This window comes from Terrapene carolina, unplaced genomic scaffold (genome assembly GCF_002925995.2).
Source record: "Terrapene carolina triunguis isolate 2854851 unplaced genomic scaffold, T_m_triunguis-2.0 Scaffold96, whole genome shotgun sequence".
Taxonomy (NCBI): domain Eukaryota; kingdom Metazoa; phylum Chordata; order Testudines; family Emydidae; genus Terrapene; species Terrapene triunguis.
Window position 1 is genome coordinate 71677065 of NW_020664447.1, and position 22707 is coordinate 71699771.

Here is a 22707-nt window from a genome sequence, read left to right on the forward strand (position 1 = left end):
CTGAAACAATCATATTGGCCTCTTATTAGTCTTCCCATTTTTCTTCTGCCTCAGGATTTAGATTGCTGTTTTATTTTTAATATTGTCTCAGAGAAACTGCCAGCTCTCCTGTACTACTTCCATTTGCCTTACACAATCTTTTCAAAAGGTACCATACATAACAGTTCTTTAAGTTTGTTGAAATCTGCTTTTGTGAAGTCCATTGTCCTTATTCTGCTGCTCTCATTCCTTTTCCTTAGAATTATAAATTCTATCATTTTGTGATCCTCACTGAAGTTGCCTTTTGCTTTCGGATTCACAACCACTTCCTCTCTGTTAATCAGAATCAAATCTAAAATAACTTCTCCTCTTGTTACCTCCTCCACCTTCTGAAATAAAAGGTTGTCCCAAATACATTCCAAGAACTTGTTGACAGTCTGTGTTTTCCTGAATTATTTTTCCAACAAGTATCTGGGAAGTTAAAGTCCCCCATTACTACCATGGTTCGTGTTTTGGCTGCTTCTGTTATTTGTTCTAGAAATGTCTCATCCTCATTTGGTGGTCTACAGTAGATATCCTACCGCCTCCCCACCTTTTCCTCTTTTTATCTTCACCCAGAGACTTTCAACACGTCTGATTCTCACTTTTTTCTGGACCTTAGTTGGGAAAGCTTGAGTTGTGAAATGGGGTTAGGAAGTTTTGGAGGGCAGGCAAATAATCACATAAAAAACTACAGAGTAGGATTCATTTTAATCAGAAATGTAAACAGGCAGTGACAAAAGAAAGCTGGGATGAAACACACCTTGTCATGTCCTGTGTCTCCTCCTCTGACAATATCTGGAGCCATGTATTCTATAGTTCCGCAAAAGGAATATGCTCTCTCATTCTAAAAAAGACACACATATTGATATCAAATGATTACAATGAATAAGGGCTATATATAACTAACAGCTGGTGACCCACAGCTATCATTCAAACAATTCAGAACTGCATAGACAAATCACCTTCCATCATACAGAGAATTAACACAGAACCCTTGAGACTATTCACTACCTCCTAGGCAAGAACTACAATATTATGAATTTGCGGGGCAGATTTAACATCAGCACATGAAACAATCTTTGGTATTTAAAACAAAAATGTCATCTAGACTAATTTGGCTAAACTTGATGTTATATCACACCCTCTGGCTCCCATATTCATGAAGCTATACTGACCTCTATTAAAAAAAATCTCTTTTCATAATATACAGTGTGTAAAAAACAACCCCTCTTTCTTCTTGGGAGCAAATTGTTTTCATTTTATTCTACACACAACGTATTTGTTTTGGTTGTGTTCAATCTGAGCTGTTTTCACAGGTCATTGTACCATTCTTTGTTGATAGCCATTTACTTTTGTGGGCAACATAAGGTAATACTGTGCCTTGATAATTATGAAAGCACATGTGATTAGGCCAAGCAACACTGTTCACCCCTTATCCTTCAAGGTTCTAGCATTTTTTGGAAAAATCACGATAGGTCCTTCAAAGAAGTGTGTTCAAAAAGGAGATATTTCACAAGTCAGGTTTACATTTGTAGATTCAGATTTGTAGTTCAAGACAGGTGCTATACAAGGAAATCAAGAACATACTACACTAGAAAAAGGAAACTTCTGAAATAAATTTTAAAAAAAGTCTTGTTCAATGCTTCCATGAGATGTAAATTAACCAGTATAATGCCAAATTATTAAACTATATTTTATTAGAAAATTTATACTCTGGCTCGCATCTGATAAATTTCTGTTTTAATATAGTTAAATATAAGCCTAATTTTTGGGAATGTTATTTGTTTAAGATTGTTTCAGCTGTTCCCCTTAATAAAGCAATAGAATAGAAAACAATTATTTTCTTCTAACCAAATTCTTTCTGGATTGTGTCCACAATCACTGAATATTCAAATACTCACTTCATCTGTAAGAAACTCCTTACTCAGACCAAAGTCTGTCAGCACAACGTGGCCATTAGAATCAAGTAGAATATTTTCAAGTTTTATATCTCGATATATAATCCCCAACTGCAAATAAACATAAAAACAGTAATATAACATTGATTTGGAAATACTAACAGATATGTTGAAGAATGTTTCTAAATTTGGATCTAGCAAAAAAGTGATTAAAAATCCCAGACACAAAACTATGTTAAATTCTCTCAACCTTCACTAAATTTATCAGTAATTTAAGGGTAAAATATGTTACAAAAATGTTTTAATTATCCCAAAAATAATCACCACAAACCCAGTAAAATTCAGAGTTATGGTCAAATTTAAAAGGAATCCAAATATGTTAAGGTATAGAAATACAGTTATGGAACCCAAACCTAAACTCCACCCTGTAGTGACATTATAACATACAAATATGATAAATCCATAATAGGGGTTGCAGTCCCAGATCATAATAAACTGATTTTTAAGAGAGATTTGATTTTTATTTTTGTTCATGGTATCATTACAGGGCAGAGTAATGATTATTTGGATGCTTAACTGTGCATTACCACAGCTTAACACCTCTAGGATTTCTTTTCAATTTAAAGCTTAACTCTGAATTTCCTTGGTTTGTAATAGTTCTTTTGGGGATCATTACAGCATTCTTTTTGTTTTAAAACAAAATTACTTAAATTACTGCCATGCACTCTTCGCTTCAGTTCAAGTTTTTAGCCTGGGAATTTCCTTTTTTATTTTTTCAATTAAAATTTTTGTACATGGTCACTAAACAAGAAAGGTAGAGAAAGCATTACCATGCAATCTAATGATTTTGGCTTTTAGATTGACCAATATGCTCTGGGTGCTTCATCCACTGAGGAGAAACACAAAGCATCCAGAGTGTATTGGCCAGCTCCCATGCCCCACCATCTCCTAACCTCCACATTCCCCTGCTTTTATTTACACACACCAGTTTCCTTTGTCTATCCTGTGCCACAAATTCCCTTGCACAGCACCCCAGCATTTCCCCCTTGTGACAAGTTCACAGAAGTTGAGTGATCCAGTCCAAAGAAGAGATTTTGAAAATAAGTGTTTAGGATTAATAGTGCTATTTATTTTTTCTTCAGCAGAGGCTGAAAATTAATGTTCTTTTACAGAGAATTCCATGAATTCTGCCATCTCTTACTGTTCTCAATGGGTGTGAAGCTACAAGTTACTATTAGCAAAGATCCCTTGTTTCAAAATGGCCATTGCTTCCCACTGTCCCCAACCAGCATGATGTCAAGCTGCCATCAGGAAGAATGGTGGCTCTGAGAGTTAGTAGCCACCATCCTCCCTGAGGGCCATCTTGGCTTCACCCTCAATGGAAACAATGGCAGGCAGTAAACATTTGAAAGAGAGGATCTCTCTGATAGCAACCCGCACCTTCACACCCACTGAGAACAGTAAGAGATGGCAACCCCCATTTTGAAAGAGGATGGATTGTGAAGGACATAGGGCTAATTTGTATTAATCCATGAATACTGTATGTTTTATATGATTGTTGAATGAAATAAGTACTTAGTAGCTATATTGGATTAATGGGAACTGAACACATAGGTTAGTTCGTTTTAATACTAGGCTGTTCAAAAAACAGTCAGGAACACTAGACAATGTGTGCAAATAAGTTACAAAAACAGCACAAGAAGGCTGAGCAATTAACTGTAAATATTCCACTTACAGGCTCCAGCCAAGAGTTACATTGCTGTTCTGCCAAGGCTGGAACCTAAAGATCAAAAGGACACTGAACAGTTAAAGTAACTCTACTGAGAAAGAGGTGTGAGTTGTCGGGGATGCTTACACGGAGCAGTCCAAAACAGAGACAGATTCTGTGGGAGGGTCTAAGTTGTGCTATCTGGCTACTATCAGGGGAATGGTAGTCTAGACAGGCATTTGGACTGTTTAGTGTGCTCAAATTCTCTCTCTCTCTTATGCAGAGCAGTGTTCCTACTGTTAAAGATAAGCAATACATTGTTTTTGAGAAGGTCACTGTATAGTAACTGCTCGTCAAAGCCCTGAAGGAAAGACCTGCAGGGCTCAGTAAATTGGGCCTGCTGAGTGAACAAGGGAAGTAGACCAGGTCCCTGGTCTACAAGTCAGAGAAGTGTGAGATTCCACCCAGATAGAGGTGTAGGCAGGATGCCTCTCATCTGAGAGAGCTGTGCACTTGGAGAGACTAGAAAGGGGTTCCAAGTGCAGTTAAGAAGGTAACTGTGACACAGATCTTCATGGAATTCTCTGTAGAAGAATATTGTTTTTCAGCCTCTCCTGAAGAAAAATCTTTCAGTTATAAAAAAAACAACAAGAAATGACTTACTCCTACATAAATTTCTTCAAATGTAGGCAATGCATGAGATTTCAACATTTTAACTATATGGGAGGTTTCAAGAGTATGTTACTCCATGATTAAGACTATTCAGGACCCCAAAAAACCCCAAAGCTAAGATTCTTAAAGGACCCATTATAAATTTAACTTGTAAACTAATTAATTTACTTACTTGTAGATTATCAGAAACAATATTCTGTACTAAATAAGTGTTGTAATTTAGGGGAGTATAAACTGTATTCTTAATATATAAGAAAGTGGCTGAATCCCTACTTTTAAGTGCAAAACTGAATTCAACCTTAATAATGGAACCACCAGCACCTATAGGTTCCTGGCTGGTCTCTGCAGATTATGTAAGATTCTATAAACACAATGCAGGAGCCAGTTATGCTACAGCAGGCTGCACGGCAATTTTGCTCACATAAATTTCCACTCTCTTTGCATCATTAAAATAACAATTCATCAGAGACCGCACTATTAGTATTACTATGCCTTACGTTCCTAAAGCTCATGCTTCAGAGTTTCAGCAGGACACCTGTAGGGATCAGGAAGGGATTCCCCCTCTCCCCCAGTGTATTCTTGGAGGTTTGGGGTGTTTTTTTTTTTAAATCTTCTTCTGAAGTATCAGAGATGACCATGACTGGAGATGGGACATTAAGCAGGATAGGCCAGGGCCCCAAGGAGGCACTGAGCACACTGTCTCTCAGGTACTTGGGCTGGCTGATTCTTGTTCAAATGCTCAGGGTCTAACTGATTGCCGTATGTGGGGCTGGGAAGGAATCTTCCACCAGGTCAGATTGCAAAGGAAGTCGAAACCCCCCCAAAATCACTACTAGTGTGTGTATGTGTGTCACTTGCTTGCTTAATCACTTACAAACCATTGCAGGGGCCTAAAGCACTGGTGCAGCTCAGTCTCTCCTAGCTCTGCCTGTGGCACATAATAGTCTAGTCTTCTCTGGGTTGTAACATTGTGATCTAATTTTGGTTGTTGGGTGGTGGTGGACTGTGATGTACAGGAGGGCAGACTAGATGATCTGGTGGTCCCTTCTGGACTCAAGCTCTCTGACTCTAAACTCTACATGTACAAAAAAAAAAACTAGTCTTAGCCTCTTCTCTATCACATAGCCAAAATAAGGAGCTGAAAGTGCAAACATTTTCATTATAGCCTCTCTGCTGGGAAGAGCAGGTGGGCTGTTTTACTGAAGACCATGAACATATATATTGTTCACTAATATCAACATTTTCAAACTTGGCTGTCTAGCCAGGCTCTGTGACAGGGCACTGTTAGTAGCTGTAAGCTAACTGGTCACTTAGAACACCCGGGTCACCAGGTGTAGTTAAGAGTAGGAGGGACTTAGGTAGTTTGGGGTTGGAAGAGTAGAAAATTCAACTTGCACCTGTAGGGAGCCTTATGAAGGTAATTAGCTCACCAGCTTGATAGCTCTCAGAAGAAAGCCAGCCATATAAAAGGCTAAGCCAGAGAGCAGGAAAGGGGTTCTACGTAACTGTGGCTATGTTGTGATGTATCTGCAGCATAAACAGCAATAAAGACACCTGGTTGAGGTACCTGCTGGAATTAAGCATGCTGCTTAGTTCACAAAGAGGGCTTACCAGCCATGGTTTCCAGGAGCTGAAGGGGGAGCTCATTCAGAGGCTCCTAAATTTATATTTAGAATCTAAATGAAAGTGGCCTGATTTTTAGAAGTTCTGAGTCCCCACAATAAATATTTTGCCTTGGTTTTCAATAAGGATGATCATATGAAACATGTGCATGAAGGCAGCATGGCTAATGGAAATTAGGGTCTAGAACTGGAAATTACCACATCCGAGATGGAAAAAAAACTTTGAAGAGCTTAATGCGCTCAAATAGAAGGGACTGGATAATTTCCATCGCAGAACACAAAGAACTGGCACATGAGATTGCTAATCTAGTAGCAAAGATTTTTCATAAATCTATCTATTCGGGGGGAGTACCATATGACTGGAGAATAGTTAATGTCATACTTATATTTTTTTTAAAAAGTGATTTGGACAATTACAGACCTGTTAAATTAACCTTAGGAGTATGTCAGGCTTTAAAACAAATTGTGGAGAAAAGAATAATTAAATTAACGGAAATAAATGGTAAAGAGAATATAATGCCTCACAGGTTTACCAAACATAGATCATGCCAAACTAACCTGATTTACTACTTTGAGAAAAATAACTGATTTTTTTAGATAATGGAAACGCAGTAGATCTAATATACAGTACTTGAACTTCAACACATCATTTAATGTGGTATCACATGGGAAATTATTAGTTTAATTAGGGAAAATGGGGATCAGCACAAGAATTGTCAGGTGGATAAGGAACTGGCTAAATGGGAGAAAGCAACAGGTTATCCTGAAAGATGAATGATCAGACTGAAAGGAGGTTATTTGTGGAATTCCTCAAATATCAGTCTTGAGACCAATCTTATTCATGACTTTGGCACAAAAAGTAGAAGTGTGCTAATGAAATTTGCTGATGATACAAAGTTGGGAGGCATTATTAATACAGAGGAGAACAGGAATATTATACACGGGGATCTGGATGTTCTTGAAGACTGGAGTGGCAGAAATGGGATGAAACTCAATAGCAGAAAGTGCAAGATTGTTGTAGTTAGGATCTAAAGAATTTTTGCTGGCACCTCATCAGCTTGAAGTGACAAAGAAGAGAGACCTAACTACAAGTGTCAGTCACAATATAACTATGAGCCACTTCATAATTCAGCTGTGAAATGCAGTTGTGAAAAAGGAAAAGCCGATCTTAGTATGTTTCACGCAAGGCATTTCTAGTAGAGACAGAGAAGAATTAATGCCATCATACAAAGTACTGGTAAGACCTCATTTGGAATACTGTGTACAGTTCTGGTCACCTGTGTTCAAGAAAGATTAATTTAAACCGAAACAGGTGCAGAGAAGAGCTGCTAGGATGACCAGAGGAATGGAGGGCCTATCTTTTGATAGGAGATTGAAGAGTTTGGCTTGTTTAGTCTATCAAAAAGAAGGCTGAGAGGGGATATGACAGCTCTTTATAAATACATTAGATGGTAAATACAAGGGAGGGTGAAAAACTATTTAAGCTCAAGGACAATGTTGGCACAAGAGCAAATGGATATAAACTGATCATGAACAAATTCAGGATGGGAAATTAGGTGGTTTCCAACCATCAGAGGGGTGAGTTTCTGGAATAGCCTCCCAATAGGAGTCGTAGGGGTAAACAACTTAATTAACTTTAAGACAACTAAACAAATTTATGAGTGTGATTGTATGAGGGGGTAGCTTACGATGGGTAGGAGGCAGGGCTCATCAGCCCTGGGTCTCACTTCTGGTTTATGCCATATGTTCTTAAAAGCTTATGCTTCAGGGTTTCAGCCAGACACCTGGAGGGATCAGGAAGGGATTTCCCTCCCCCACAATGAATTCTGGTTTTTGGTGGTGGTGGTTGTTTACCTCTTTCCTCTGAAATATCAGTATGGACACAGCTGAAGATGGGACATTAGATAGGAAGGTACAAGGCTCTGCGGTGGCACCAAACATTCTCTCTCTCAGGTGCATGGCTGGCTGATTCTTGCTCATATGTTCAGGGTCTCACTGATTGCCACATATGGGTTGGGGAAGGACTTTTCCCCCAGATCATATGGGCAGTGATCTTGGTTTTTTTCCCCCACTTTCCTCTTCAAGATGTGGGTGCAGGTTATTTGCCAGGATGATCTGGGTATATCTTGCTTAATCATTTCCCTGACTTTCTGGAGCCCTCAAGCACTGGTGCACCTTTCTCCATTCCATTCTCTGCCTGTGGCACATAACAGTCTAGTCTTCTGTGGGCTGTAATACTTTGGTCTAATTTTGGTTGTTGGGTTTAGTGTGCAGGTGCTGGGTAGTGTTGGTGTCCTGTGATATACACAAGGTCAGACTAAACAATCTGGCGGTCTCTTCTGGCCGTAAAGTCTATGACTCGCAAATCCCAGTAAATTCAATGGGACATCTTTGTAAATTATGCCTCTCTTAAGTGCCTAAATAGGAAACTAGGTGTCTAATTTTAGGCCTCAGATTTGAAAATTTTAACCTATAATTTTAATGAAAGGACAAAGTTATAAAAACTGACTGCAGACATCTCTGTTCTTTATGCTGAAAGAAAATGAGAGTCACAATGACATTTCATGTGTGAAAAGAAGATACTATTGGAAATGGAGATATTCAGAAAGCAACAACCTATTGGCAAAATAACAAATACTGACTCCAGAGACAGTGTAGACTCTAGTCTTAATCTGTGCACAGATACAACAGATGAATACCTAATAAAGGGACATGTATTTATAATTCATTAAATAATTAATATTTAAAATTGGTGTATATAATCATGCGCTATATTTTTAAACAAAAACAATTAAGTCCTTTTTATTTTTTATATAATCATGAAGATGTAACTCACAAGAAAGCATTGATGGAAAAAACTGTCTTACCTTGTGCAGGTGTTCAAGAGCCAGTACAATTTCTCCAATGTATATCTGCACGTCATTTTCTGTAAATCTCTCTCTTTGGGAAAGGTGAGTAAAAAGTTCTCCTCCATTTATATAGTCTATAAATTAAAACAGAAAATCTAGTAATTTCACTTTCTTTTAAAAGCTTTTTTAAAAATTATTTTGACATATTACCATTTCTTGAAAAAATAAATGTTCTGAACTAGATGCTTTTATTGTATTTTAATAATATTTTACATATACGTATACAGCTTTTTATACATACATATACAGCACTTGAAATCCCTTGAGGAAGGAATATGAGAATGTTTATAAAGTTTCAAATCGAAGGCTCAAAATTAAAGTTTCCCTTAGGTAGACTTTTCACACAGCAGCTCAGTAATAGCAAAAACCAATTTATCTCAAAAGTATGAAAGGCAAATTGCAAAGAATTTTCTTTTTAAAAAGAGTCAGTCTTTCATTTATTTACCAAGAGGCTTAGAAAAGGAATATAAGACCTACAAACATCACATCTGTGCACACTTATAAAAGAGGGAAGAACAACAAGGGAGCAGAATCTTCAATTAACTTTGTACAACATAAGCAGTGCAAAATTATGTAGCACAAAGCGGGCTTAAAGAGTCTAGAAACAGCCAGCACACACACACACACACACACACACACACACACACACACACACACACCCTTTGCACTGCCAAGGCGTAGAAGATGGTATTTTGGGCAGGAGGTGTTCCAAAACTGGGAAGGGAAGGGACAGGTGTAGTAGCAGAGTTCTCCACAGGCGTACAGCTCCCTGAGAAACCATCACCTCCTCATCCTCCTCATGGGTTTAGGTGTGCTCTGAGAATGCTACTGGATCAGACACTACAGAACCCGAACCACCAAAAAAGAAAATCTGCTGGTGGCATCTGACTCAGATGATGAAAATGAACATGAGTTGGTCTGCACTGCTTTGGATTGTTATCAAGCAGAACTCATCATCAGCATGGACGCATGTCCTCTGGAATGGTGGTTGAAGCATGAAGGGATATATGAATCTTTAGCGCATCTGGCATGTAAATATCTTGCCACGCCAGCTACTACAGTGCCATGAGAACAACTATTCTCACTTTCAGGTGACATTGCGAACAAGAAGCGGGCAGCATTATCTCCTGCAAATGTAAACAAACTTGTTTGTCTGAGCGATTGTCTGATCAAGAAATAGGACTGAGTGGACTTGTAGACTCTAAAGTTTTACATTGTTTTATTTTTGAATGCAGTTATTTTTTGTACATAATTCTACATTTGTAAGTTCAACTTTCATGATAAAGAGATTACACTACACTTCTTGTATTAGGTGAATTGAAAATACTATTTCTTTTGTTTTTTTACAGTGCAAATATTTGTAATAAAAAATAAATATAAAGTGAGCACTGTACACTTTGTATTCTGTTATAATTATTCAATATATTTGAAAATGTAGAAAACATCAAAAATATTTAAATTAATGGTATTCTATTATTGTTTAACAGTGTGATTAATCACGCAATTAATCGCAATTAATTTTTTTAATCGCTTGACAGACCTAGTGTAAAGCAAGCAAAAGATGGTCTAGCAGAATGAGAACTTACAACAGAATGCACACAAACTGTCATTAACTTGTAACTTTCAATGATACACTGTTTAACCTATCTGGAAATATGTGAGCAAACATACTATGACCATATGATTCTTAGCATAAAGAAACAATCAACATAAAACTACGTTTTAGGAAATCATTTATTTAAATAATAGGTTAGAACTCTTTTTATGCATCTAAGAACTGTCCCTGCTGAGACATTCTGCCAGCACATTGCTCTCCCCTGCTAAAGGCAGGGCCACTGGACAGACATTGCGAAGAATGCACGAGTCCCATAATGACTGCTTCAGCACATAACTGCGAACAGTCAGCACTCCTTTGCTTGTTGATGTAACACATAGTGGCTTGAGGAAGGAAAGATCAAACGAATGACTCTTAACTTCAACACATTTAAAAGCAAGCTCTTTTCCTGAGAAACCCAGTGGCCCTGAATTGTAAAATGACCCAAATGCACTCCTCATCCATTGTGTGGTGCATCTGAAATTATCTCGAGTCTGGCATGGCGAATCACATACGTGCACGCCGACATGTCACCCAAGAGCTGTTGGCTCTGGCTGTTGTCACTGGAAATCTTGTGACTGTGTCGATGAGCCCTTTCAGGGTCTTGAACCTGTCCAGTGGGAGGGATGCCCTGGCCGATGTGGCGTCCAGGACTGCCCCGATAAACTCTATGCGCTGTACCAGGACTAATGTGGACATGGTGCCATTCACCAACAGGCCCAGAGTGGTGCATGTGGACAGAAGGAGCACCACGTGATCCCGCACCTGCAACTGGGAGCTGTCCTTGACCAGCCAGTCGTCCAGATAGAGGAAGATCTGGACCCCACGGCACCTGAGATAGGCGCCACCACAGACATACACTTTGTAAATATCCTGGGGGCAGTGGACAGGCCAAATGGGAGGACCGCAAATTGGAGTGTTCCTGTCCAATCGTGAAATGGAGGAAACGCCTGTGCCCCTCGAATATGGGGATGTGGAAGTACGCGTCCTGCAGATCGAGGGCGGCGTACCAGTCCCGGGGATCCAGAGAGGGAATGATGGAGGCCAGGGAGACCATGCAGAACTTGAGCTTCACCATGTACTGGTTCAGGCCTCGCAGGTCCAGGATGGGCCTGAGCCCCCCCCTTTGGCCTTCGGGATAAGGAAATAGCGGGAGTGGTACCCCTTGCTTTTGAACTCCACTGGCACCACTTCCACTGCTCCTAGGCCAAGGAGCTGCACCATCTCCTGCTCAAGCAGAGCCTCGTGAGGGGGTCCCCCAGGAAGGATGGGGGCGGAGGGTGGTTGGCAGGGTAGAGGTAAACTGGAGGGTGTAGCCCCGGGAGATGTTGCTGAGGACCCATTGTTCCGAGGTCAGCCACAACCACTCTGGGAGAAAAGCACACAACTGGTTGGAGAAGGGAAGATTTATTGTGGGTGGTTCCCTGATTTGAACTGGTAGGTCACCCCCAGGCATCCTGTCAAAACTGTCATTTCCCTAACTGTTTGCCCTTGGAGGACCCAGGCTGGGGGGCAGACCGGGACTGCCTCTACAGGCGTTTCTTATAGTCCCACGACTTTTTATAAGGGGGCTCGTATTTAGAGTGGGTGGCCTGGGTGGGAGCCTGCTGCGGCTTAAACTTAGGTCTAGCCGGAACCGGAACATAAAGGCCAAGAGTCTTAAGCGTAGTGAGGGAGTCTTTCAGGCCATGCAGTTTTATGTCCGTCTGTTCTGCAAACAGAGCTTTGCCATCAAACGGGAGGTCCTGCAAGGAGTTCTGCGCCTCACTGGACAGCCCCAACAGCAGGAGCCACAACACCCTTCTCACGGATACCGCGGAGGCCATGAACCGCACAGCCGTGTCCACCGCATCCAACGCTGCCTGCAGGGTTGCCTTGGCAGCCGCTGTACCCTCCTCCACCAGAGCTTTGAACTCCTTCCTGTCACGCTCCTGGAGGGAGTCCTCGAATTTGGGCAGAGAGTCCCACAGATTGAACTCATACCGGCCCAGGAGAGCCTGATGGTTTGCCACCCATAACTGGAAGCTCGAGGATGAATAAATTTTTCTCCCAAATGAATCCAGCCTCCTTGAGTCTTTATTTTTCGGAGTAGGGGCTGGTTGGCCCTGCCGCTCCTGTGGTTGACCGACTTGACCACCAGGGAGTTAGGGGCAGGGTGGGTGTATAGGTATTTGTGTCCTTTGGCAGGCACAAAATATTTGTGTTCCACTCTCTTTGAGATGGGGGGCAAGGAGACCGGGGTTTGCCACAAGGCATTTGAAATTTTTGCCACCCCTTCGTGGAGTGGCAAGGCCACCCTGCCCGGTACCGGGGCGGACAGGACATTAAAGAGGGAGTCTGAGGGTTCTTCCACCTCCTCTGCCTGAAGGTTGAGGTTTGATGCCACCCTTTTCAATAGTTCCTGGTGGGCCTTAGAGTCCTCCTGCAGGACAGAGGGGCCGTAATCGCCACATCAGGGGAGGGTGAGGAGGCAGGTGCTATACTTTGCGAGTCCACCGGCACCGGAGGATCCATCACTTGGTCACTCTCCGGGCACAGCGCCGAAGATGCACGTCCCACTGACTCCTTCCTCGGAGGCCGGGAGAGGGAGGCCAATGGCCGTTCCAAGGCTCCAGCCACCGAGCGAAACCCCACAAGGGGCTGCGTCAGGGGCCACGGTGCCCACTGGTACCACTGTGCCAGCCACGGGGCCTGGTGCCACTGCACCTGCTGTGGCACCTGCTGTGGCACCGGCAGCGCAGGCTGTTCGCCCTGGCTGGCCTGTCCCATCGATCGACGACTATGAAGGGAGGCCAGGCTGACATATGACCTGCCACTGTCCCTGGACTGGGAGGAGCAGCGGTGCTGACCACGAGACCGTGATCCCGACGTAGAGGAACGGTACCGCCAGTAGCAGCTGCTCCGCGATCGGCTCTGGCGGGTGGATCCACAACGGCGGTGATCGATGCCCAGGGCTGCGGGAGCGGTGCAGTGGCAGGGTCTTGGAGCGAGACGACGAACGGGAACGGCGTCGACATTCATGTCACGACTGGCTACGATAGCCCCTCGGAGACGAGGACCTTCGGTGTCATCTGCCTCAGTCCCCTCTGTGTCCGCTCCTCAAGGCAGAGCGGTGCCTGGAGTCTCTGTCAATCGGAACCCAGTCAGACAATCCTGGTGGGGGTCGACGGTGACGCACGAGGACTATGCATGGGACGGTCGCTGAGCAGCGAACGGAATTGGGAACATTCCCTCGACCATGACCAGTACCGAGTCGGGGGCAACTGCGGAGATCCCAGCGGCGGCTTGCCTCTGGACCACGGAGTCAACATTGGCGATGCTCCTGGTACCGGCATGGACATAATGTCCCGGGCTGCTTGCAGGGCCTCTGGTGTGGAGGGCATCCGGACATCTGGGGAAGCCTGCTCCGAATGGGCCGGGCTATTCCTCTCAACCTGAGTCGGAAGCCTAGAGGCCGATGGGGACCAAGGACTGCCCAACATGGGTCTAGCCTCTCCCCCCAATCTTGCTCCAGGGCCGCGGCAGAGAAGGCCTCTTCTTAGCCTTCTTGGTGTGCCCCGCGGATGGGGAGCGGTGCCAACTGGTAGATGGCACTGGAGGGTCGCAGCACACTGACACCTCAGTACCCAGTGCTGACTCGGAGCAGTGCGCCGGAGTCGGGTTCAACACTGACTCCATCAGGATGGCCTGGAGCCGAATGTCTCTCTCTCTCGGTCTGAGGCTTGAACAACTTGCAAATCCTGCAGCAATCGCTGAGATGGGTTTCACCCAAACAGCGTAAACAATCCACGTGCGGATCACTCATTGGCATCGGTTACCTACAAGTGTCGCACGACTTAAAACCCAGGGCACGGGGCATGCCCCAGCCCGGGCGCACTAAACTAAACTAATCAAACTACTTAACTACAGGTACTACTACACTGAATGAACAAGAGTTCTGGAGGAGAGCTGCAGCAAAGCTGGAGCAGAGCAGTTCCGAAGCACCTTCACTGGCGACAAGAAGGAACTGAGGGTGGGGGAGCGCGCAGCATCCCTTATACTGCGCCATGGAGGCGCCACTCTAGGAGTCACTAGGGGCGCTCCCCTACGGGTACTGCTAGGGGAAAAACTTCCAGCACCAGTGCACGTGGCGAGCACGCACACCTATTGTGAAATACACATGAGCAATCACTCGAAGAAGAATTAGGGGGGTTAGGGTTCACATGTGGAGACAGAATTTATCTGCTCAATTTTCTTAAAATCTAGAATGGTACAAAAACCCTCATCTTTTTTCTGTGCCAAGAAATATCCCGGATAAAGCTCCCAACCCCTACAGATGTTTGGGTACCTCCTCAAGAGCCCCTATCAGGAGCAGTTTCTGTATTTCTGAAAGTATAATAGCCTCGTGAGTAAGTCCCCTGAAAAAAGGAAGAATAGAGGTAACTGAAAGGAGGTAAGTTTTCAAAATGAATGGCATAGCCTTTTTTTTTTTTAAACAATTTCTATGGCCCACTTGTCCGATGTAATAAGCCTCCAATTGTTCATAAAAGAAGGACAGATCCTCACTTATTGGCTCATGATTCTCAATCCTCACATCAAATCTGAGAACTTGTGTTCAAAAGGAGGGAGCAGGCTGTTTTGTCTTAGGTCTGGATCTGAAAGACCTCTTTTTTTGTGCTGGCTCTGAAAAAAGACTAAGCTTGCAGATGCTGTTGCTGACATCTCTCATTTAAGGAAAAATAAGTAGACTAACAAGGCTAAAACTGTCTCTGATAGCGAAAAGAATGGGTAAGAAGGCCTCCTTCTGACCAGGGGATAAAGACCTAGAGATGGAGCTAGTATCTTTCAATTTTATTTTTTAAATAGTTCATCAGTCTTGTTGCTGAAAAGACCTTCCCTTTAAAGGGAAGATCTTCCACTTTAATTCTAGTATCCATAGCCAGTGACGAGGAACAAGGCTAGTTCTGACTCCTTAATGCAACTGCAGATGCCAATGCTCTGACAGAAGAGTCCAAAGCATCAAACAAAGGCCTGAGCATGCTTCACAACATTCTGTTCTCCTATCAAAATAGCATTTACCAGCCTTCTGTTGTCATCTGGCAAATCCTGAACATACACAGCCGTCTTTTCCCATAGATGGAATTGATAACCAGCCATCAGCACCATAGTAATTGGTCATCCTAACAGCAAGAGAAAGGGAGTGGGGAGGGGACTCTTTCTCCAAGTGCCATTGATCTTCCTCTCTCTGTCTGCAGGAGTCAAGTGGGCTAGGCCGGACCTAAGCCTGTTACTAGCAGCAGCCAGCACCAGAATTAGGCACAGGGTAATTAAAAAAAAACCCAGTAATTAGAAAATTGTCTTTTTAAGCCATGAAGGATGAGGGGTCTATAGTCCTTCCATTTTTTAAATATTTACTATCAACCAATCTGTATAGTCTTGTTATCCACATAAGTATCTAATCACTTTCTGTATGTTGCTCAACTCCAGGCCACAATATTCTGGCAATGAATTCCACAAACTAGTATAGATTGTGTGAAAAAGTATTGTTCATGATTAGTTTTGAATTTGCCACCTTTCAATTTCATTGGAAGTCCTCTTGTTCCTACATCATAATGAGATATGAATAAATCTACTCAATCTATCTACTCTATACCATTTATTGTTTTGGCATCTTCACCATGTCCATTCTTACTCACTTCTTCTATAACGTAACACATAATATAATCCTAATCTTTTCGATCTCTCTGTATAGGAAAGATTTCCCCTTGCCTCTAACCATTCTTGTCACCAGTCTCCAAACCCTCGCTATTTATATATACTTTTTGAGATACCGTGAACAAAACTAAAAACAATATTCCAGGTCACTGTGTTCACCTCTGATTTATTGAAGGCCATTGTAATATTTTTCACATTATTCATTATGCATTTTAACATTTTGTTTGCTTCTTAGACTTCTGCTGTACATTGAGCAGAGATCTTCAGTGAGTTATCAGCAATGACCACCAGCCTTTTCCCCAAGTTGATAAAATTAATATAGAATTCTGTAAGGTGCATGAGTAGTTCAGACTACTCCCTCCAATATGAATAACTTTGTACTTATCAACATTGAATTTCATCTGCCATAATGTTGCCCATTCTCTGAGCTTGTGTAGGTCCCTCTGATTTTTCTCTGTCTTTTCTTGTCTTGACTAACCTGAAATTTTTATTCTTACTATCACCCCCTTTCTCAGATCATTACTATATTAAACACCACCCATTTTAGTACAGCAGTTTTTCCCAACCTTTTCCAGTCTAAGGCACAATTACCTCAGTAAAAGATTTGTGCGGCGCACTCCTGCCCTGCATTACAATTATTATAACAAAACATACTTTTAATGAGAAATTTGAGCTTGCCTTGATATGCAGAGTCCTTCCTGGCAGGAAATATTGAGAGTGCAACTCAGAGCTCTTACTCCACCAATCTCAGATGCTCTCTTTGTTTGGTTTTGATGTAAGTCAGGCTTGAAGAAACATAACTTGCACAGGTATGTTGTTGAAAATGGCAACAAAATGGAAATAGCATGGTCTGAGATTACTGCATATTCGTTTGCCACTGTCAACCAGAATAAGTCCAAAGGCATGTCACCAAATTTAATTTTAAAAGGGGGTCCCATCCTTTAATTCATCAAGTTGCTCTTGAGTCATTATTGTAAGATTCTTAGCACTTTCCATTGCAGAGGAAAGCCAAGGATCCCAGAACCAGTCAAAATCTTCTATATAGGTTGACAGAAAATATAAGCTCAATTTTTCTTCCAGACTATTTAAATGCTCAGAAATGACATTTACCAAAATACTAACAGTAGGATCTGCCACGTTTTCCAGAGGGAACATTTCTATTGAGTCTTGCTAGTTTTTTCACGTCAGAGGGCTAACTTAGATCTAAACCCATGCAGTTTATCCATGAAGGAGACACGATTCTCATTTCTACCTTGCATTTTCCTGCTCAGTTCATTGAGGTGGTGAAATATATCAGCCAGGTAAGTATGTTTTACACACCATGCCACACCAACAATTAAGTCTGTGTATGCTGATTCCTCCAAAGCTAAGAAATTTTTAACTCTTCTCTCAGTTCATAAAAACATAAGAGAACTTTTCCATGGAAAAGCCAGTGTATTTCTGTGTGTAAAAGTAAACTCTGGTGTTCTGATCTCATTTCTTCACACAACAGTGAGAAAAGGCAACATTTTAAGAACCATGATTTTATTAAGTTGACTATCTTTACTGCTCCATCTAACACTAAGGAAAGTTCTTCTGGCAGTGTTTTGGCCATAAGAGCTTCACGGTGCAGGAAAAAGTGGGTCACCAGCACATCTGGGTTTTGTTCTTTAGCCTTGTTTACAAACCCCTTCACTTTGCCAGTCATGGGGGCAGTCCTGTCTGTGCAAACACTAAGACAATTTTTCCATTGCAATTCTCCCTCCTCAAGGTTCCTCTCCAGGCATGTGACCTGGCAGGTGTCTGAAAAATAAAAAAAATTCTTTTATACTATTTCCATCAACGTGCCTGATGTTAGATAAGAGTTGAGCATGACAACTGATATCTACTGATTCATCAAGCTACAGCGCAAATTTTCCACTTGATCTAATTTTTTTCCTCAGAGTACAGTTTCAACATCAGCTGATCTCACCAATGCGGTGACTTATATTATCGGAAAGGGGAACTTTTGCAATTTCATTGACTGCATTTGCACCTAACATTACTCTCACCATTTCTTGGCATGCTAATGTTTCTGCGACTGTATGCGGCTTTTTCGCCTTCGCTACATGCTCAGCAACCAAGCAGCTTGCTTCCAATGGTTTATCAGAAACTGTGACACAGCCTTTCACCATTTGCACTTGTTTTTCATTTTGATCCTTCAAATGCTCAAAAAAAAAATGGCCCTTGTTGGCAAAGGATAGATGTTTGCTTGTAAGGTGTCATTTTAACTTACTTGGCAAACTTGCATGACTTTTGCTCCACACATAATACTGATGAAGAGAGCAAGATGGTTCACCTGTAAACAAAAATCCAAATTGCAAATGCTCTCACAATAGTGCTGGCTCACAACTTTGACTTTATGTTCATGTTCAGCTTCATCACTGAAAACAGATGTGGAGGTGCCAGACTCTCTTTTCTTCAAATATTTCTCCATTTTCGAGTCTTCAATTTAAAATTCACCACTGTAACTTAACCGTTGATAAGAAAACATGGCTACCACATGATACCACGCGAACAGCAAGGTCATTTGATCACACTGTGTGTAAAGCTTGTCTCACACACGAACACCCGAAGAGTACCAGCACAAAATGCCGTTGGTTATGACACTAATTAAAATAAATGAGAATTTTTTTCTCCTCACAAGTGACTTTTCCAAAATTCCATGGCACACCTGTTCATACCTGATGGCACACCGGCTGGGAAACACCATAGTACTGAACCTTCTGGCACCCTGCTCTTACCGTTCTGTGATCATTAAATTTGCCCATTTCTTTCTAGTCTTTGTCTCTCTTGGACAGTTTCTGATGTATGACAATATTTTATTCTCATACCCTTGTGAGGGACTTTGACAAAGGCCTTTTTGAAAGTCTAAGGGTAAATTTTTTATCAAAGGACTTAAATGACGTTTCACCCAAAATAAACTCTCAATGAGTTTTTATTTAGCCACTCTTTTATTGATACATATAATATTTGTAATAGATCAGCAAGGCACCATCATCCTCTTCAGAAACCTTGCTGGTTCAACCCTATTTGTATCATGATCTGTTAGGTGTTCTATTATTCTATTTTTCATTACTGCTTCAATCAATTTACCCAGTACAGAAGTAAGGGTTACAGGCTTGAAATTCCAGATCACCAATAAGTCTTCTTTAACTACAGGCAATATTTGCTACCCTTTATCCCTCTGGTTTAATAGCTGATTTTAAAAGAGAGACTCCATATTTTTGCAAGCAACTCATCACTTAATTCTTTCAGAACTTTTGGGTATGCACCATCGGGGCCTGATTGGTAAACGCAACTTTTTTTTCTTTTGACATCTCAGTCCCTGACAGTACTTAATCTTTTTTTTTAAATCAGAAAAGAGTTGGTCCACACTAGATTTCTCCCCAAAATCCTATGTCATGAAGCCTGATGCAAAGAAATCATTTAGCTTTTCAGCAATGTCTTTATCTTCTTTAATTGCTTCCTTTATAGCAACCTTTTCTGTTTGCCTCCTCTGGTGGTCCAATAGACCCACCAATTCTTGTAAGATTCCTGCTACTAATATACTTCAGAGAATTCTTGTGTGTTATACCTTTAATCGTGTTCTTTAAATTCCATCGTAGGATTCCTAATTTTCTTTTTTAAATATTGTGAAAATGTCTGACCACACTGCAGACACCTTATTCCATGTAGTTAAGCTGGAACATGTGCAGCGTCTCTCAACAAGCAGCCTTTCTGCTATTTGAACAGCCTCCTTAACCCTGGTTTCCCTTTCTCTTTTATTCACAGCTCACAATAAAGTCAGCGATTTAAAGATACTCCCTGCTTCCTCACATCCTCACTCCCAAATATACAAAGACAGTACACAGATATGATGTACTATCTTTGCATGTTTGACAGTGAGGACGTGAGGAACATTTCCAAAGTGGATATGTTCATTCATATGATTATATCATATTCACAGAAATAAGAGTTCCTTCCCAAATATTCAAGGAAGCAAAAACAGTTTGCTTGAAATTTTTTCGAAAAGCAAACAGATGAAATTCAATCGTAGTCAAATCAAGAAGTGAGTCAAAATTCCCTAAAAGTTCAAGAAAATGTATTTTCATTATTTGTCCATCTTCTCAGGTTTCTCATAGCCATACAGAATTATGACACAAGGGAGTCATTGATAAAAACATAAACAAAAACAAAACATATATGAGCAGAGTACTGACGCTGAAACACAACAAACAAGTGCTAGCTTCACAAAAGCTTTAGGTGCCTAACTGCCTCTTTAGGCACCTAAATCCAAGAATCAGGCCCCAGTGAGATTCACAAAACCCTATTTAGCTGCTGCCAAACCTTATAGGCACCTAAACTCACTTGGTGCCTAAATGTGGTAAAAGTTCCCTCGACACCCATGTTTCCGACTGTGTGCATGCAGTCTGTTGCCCTGCACCAGGTTCTGGGTGCCTAAGCCCGTCTGCAATGCACAAACCAGGGTAAGATAGGCATTCCTCTACCTAAGTCACCTTTGGGACCCAATCTGGTTAGTGTGCTCAGACTTCACATACTGGATCAGGCCATATAAGGGAACTCAACAAAAGGGGGGGGGGGGAATATGTCCCTTCCAACCCTGATATTCTACGAAATAATAATAAATAAAAATTAATAAACAACTTCAATCATGACAACCACTTACCTAAAATGAGATGAAGTTTTGTGTCTGTCTGGAAAGCATAGTGCAATGTGACCAAAAATGGTGATTGCCTAATATGTTCCAGTACTTGTCGTTCTGTCCTTGTGTGCTCTGTTGTTTTGGCTTTTTGAATTATTGTTGCTTTTTTCAATACTTTCATGGCATACAGCTTTCCATTATCATGACCACTCATTTTCCTCACTAGAAATACTTTTCCATAAGCTTAAAAAAAAAGGGAAGAAGGGAAATTGAGCTGTACAATTAATCAAAGAGAAATAGCAAGAGATTAAATTGATCATATGGTCACATATACATATGTTCTACAAAAATATGTTTTAAAAAAAAGCACACACACAGTTTTCAGTGCTGTTTCTTGCAAAGCACTTTAATAGGTTTCTTCATTTCTACATTAAAAACTGTATAAATGCAAACATGCTTTGAGCCAGATTCTACCTTCTCTTATATAATTCCTTTAAAAATCAATGGAATTATACCAGCAGAAAACAAGTATATCAGAGAGAATAGTCAAACCCTCATGGGTGGGGCTGGGTAGCACAACCTAGGAAGGTTGCCCCACACGTCGCATTATAACACTTGTTTTCATTGCCTAATAACCTTGCCAAACTTTAACCGAAATTTTCCAAGTCAGGTGCCTGTCTCAGGCTAGATATTTTTGAACATTTCAGTCAAAATGGTTCAGCTTTTTCAGAGAACAAGGCTAGGGAATAAATACATTGTTCTGCCTACAGTAAAAGATTCTGTCAACCTTTTCTTTGAACAGGTATTTTTATTTAACTACTGAAAAACATATTTGAAATGATGGTTTTGTGCAATTTTAGTTGAATTCCAATTTTCATCTAAATGGATTTTAATTTTGTTTTGCATTTGTGTTTTTTAGTTATTTTTCTAAGGAAAAGTTGTTTCTCATTGCCAACCAACATTTGAATATGTTGATTTCCAACAGAATATATCCATTACACTAAATTTGGTACTTTTTGCTAACCAAGAGGATATACAATATCTATACACATTTATTAAAGTATATAGCTCAACATATATTTATACAGATTCTTAACTTTTATTCTTTTTCATTATCTTAGAAAACTGTGAATTACATTTATTAGATGATTAAGGGTTTTTTTACTTGTGATTTGTGTCAAGCTACATCTGGATAGAAACTGGAATCATTAAAAATGCACACAAACATTTTTAAATGTTTTCATTAGTTAAATAAAACTACTTTGAATGAGCTGGATACATAAGGGGAATAAAAGTAAATTTATCAAAACATGTTTTGCATTTAAAACTGATTTATTAAACAAACGAAGTATGATCTATATTTAGTGAACTGAATTGATTGTCTCCATGTCCTTCAAGATTTTAGAGCTACTAGATCTCATCCTCTCACACTTCTTTTTTATTCATAGATTGGTAGGGGAAAAACAAACTTTCCTGTTTTTTCAACTCCCAATTGATTTCTCAACTTAAACTGAAATAAAGAAAATATTCTATTTGACTAATTCATTCAATCTGCCCCTGCACAAGAGGCTACTGCTGTTAAAAGTGGGTTTTAGCACTTCAACAAACTCAGGCTCCAGGTGCTCAGCTAGGGACTTGCACCAGGTTCAGTGGCTTAACTCTCTAAAACTTTGGTAGCAAACAAATACTATTTGAATATTATTTAATTTAAATAATTTTAATAGATTATATTAAATTTAGGACATAATTTCAATCTTAAATAGGTTTATTTTTTAAGAAAGAAAGTGCATTTAATATAAACATAAAAATCTGATGTTTTTAAATAAATTTTTTTTATCCACCTTGCTCACTGGCAAGTGGGTCTCATCCCTCTCTAGTGCTTGTCTACACAGAGGATGACAACCTGCTATTGCCTTCAGTTACTCC

The 22707-nt window shown here is 40.8% G+C and overlaps 1 protein-coding gene across 1 annotated transcript in view; it reads right to left on the reverse strand.

Annotated features, from left to right (window-relative positions):
- RPS6KA5 (ribosomal protein S6 kinase A5) overlaps window positions 1-22707 on the reverse strand; it is a 161618-nt gene that overhangs the window by 90259 nt on the left and 48652 nt on the right. Inside the window, exons 3-6 of the mRNA XM_024209696.3 lie at window positions 20806-21024; window positions 8789-8904; window positions 1923-2030; window positions 782-865 (exon numbers count right to left, since the gene is read on the reverse strand). Coding sequence (XP_024065464.1) covers window positions 782-865; window positions 1923-2030; window positions 8789-8904; window positions 20806-21024 — 527 coding nt within the window. The remainder of the gene's footprint in view (window positions 1-781; window positions 866-1922; window positions 2031-8788; window positions 8905-20805; window positions 21025-22707) is intronic.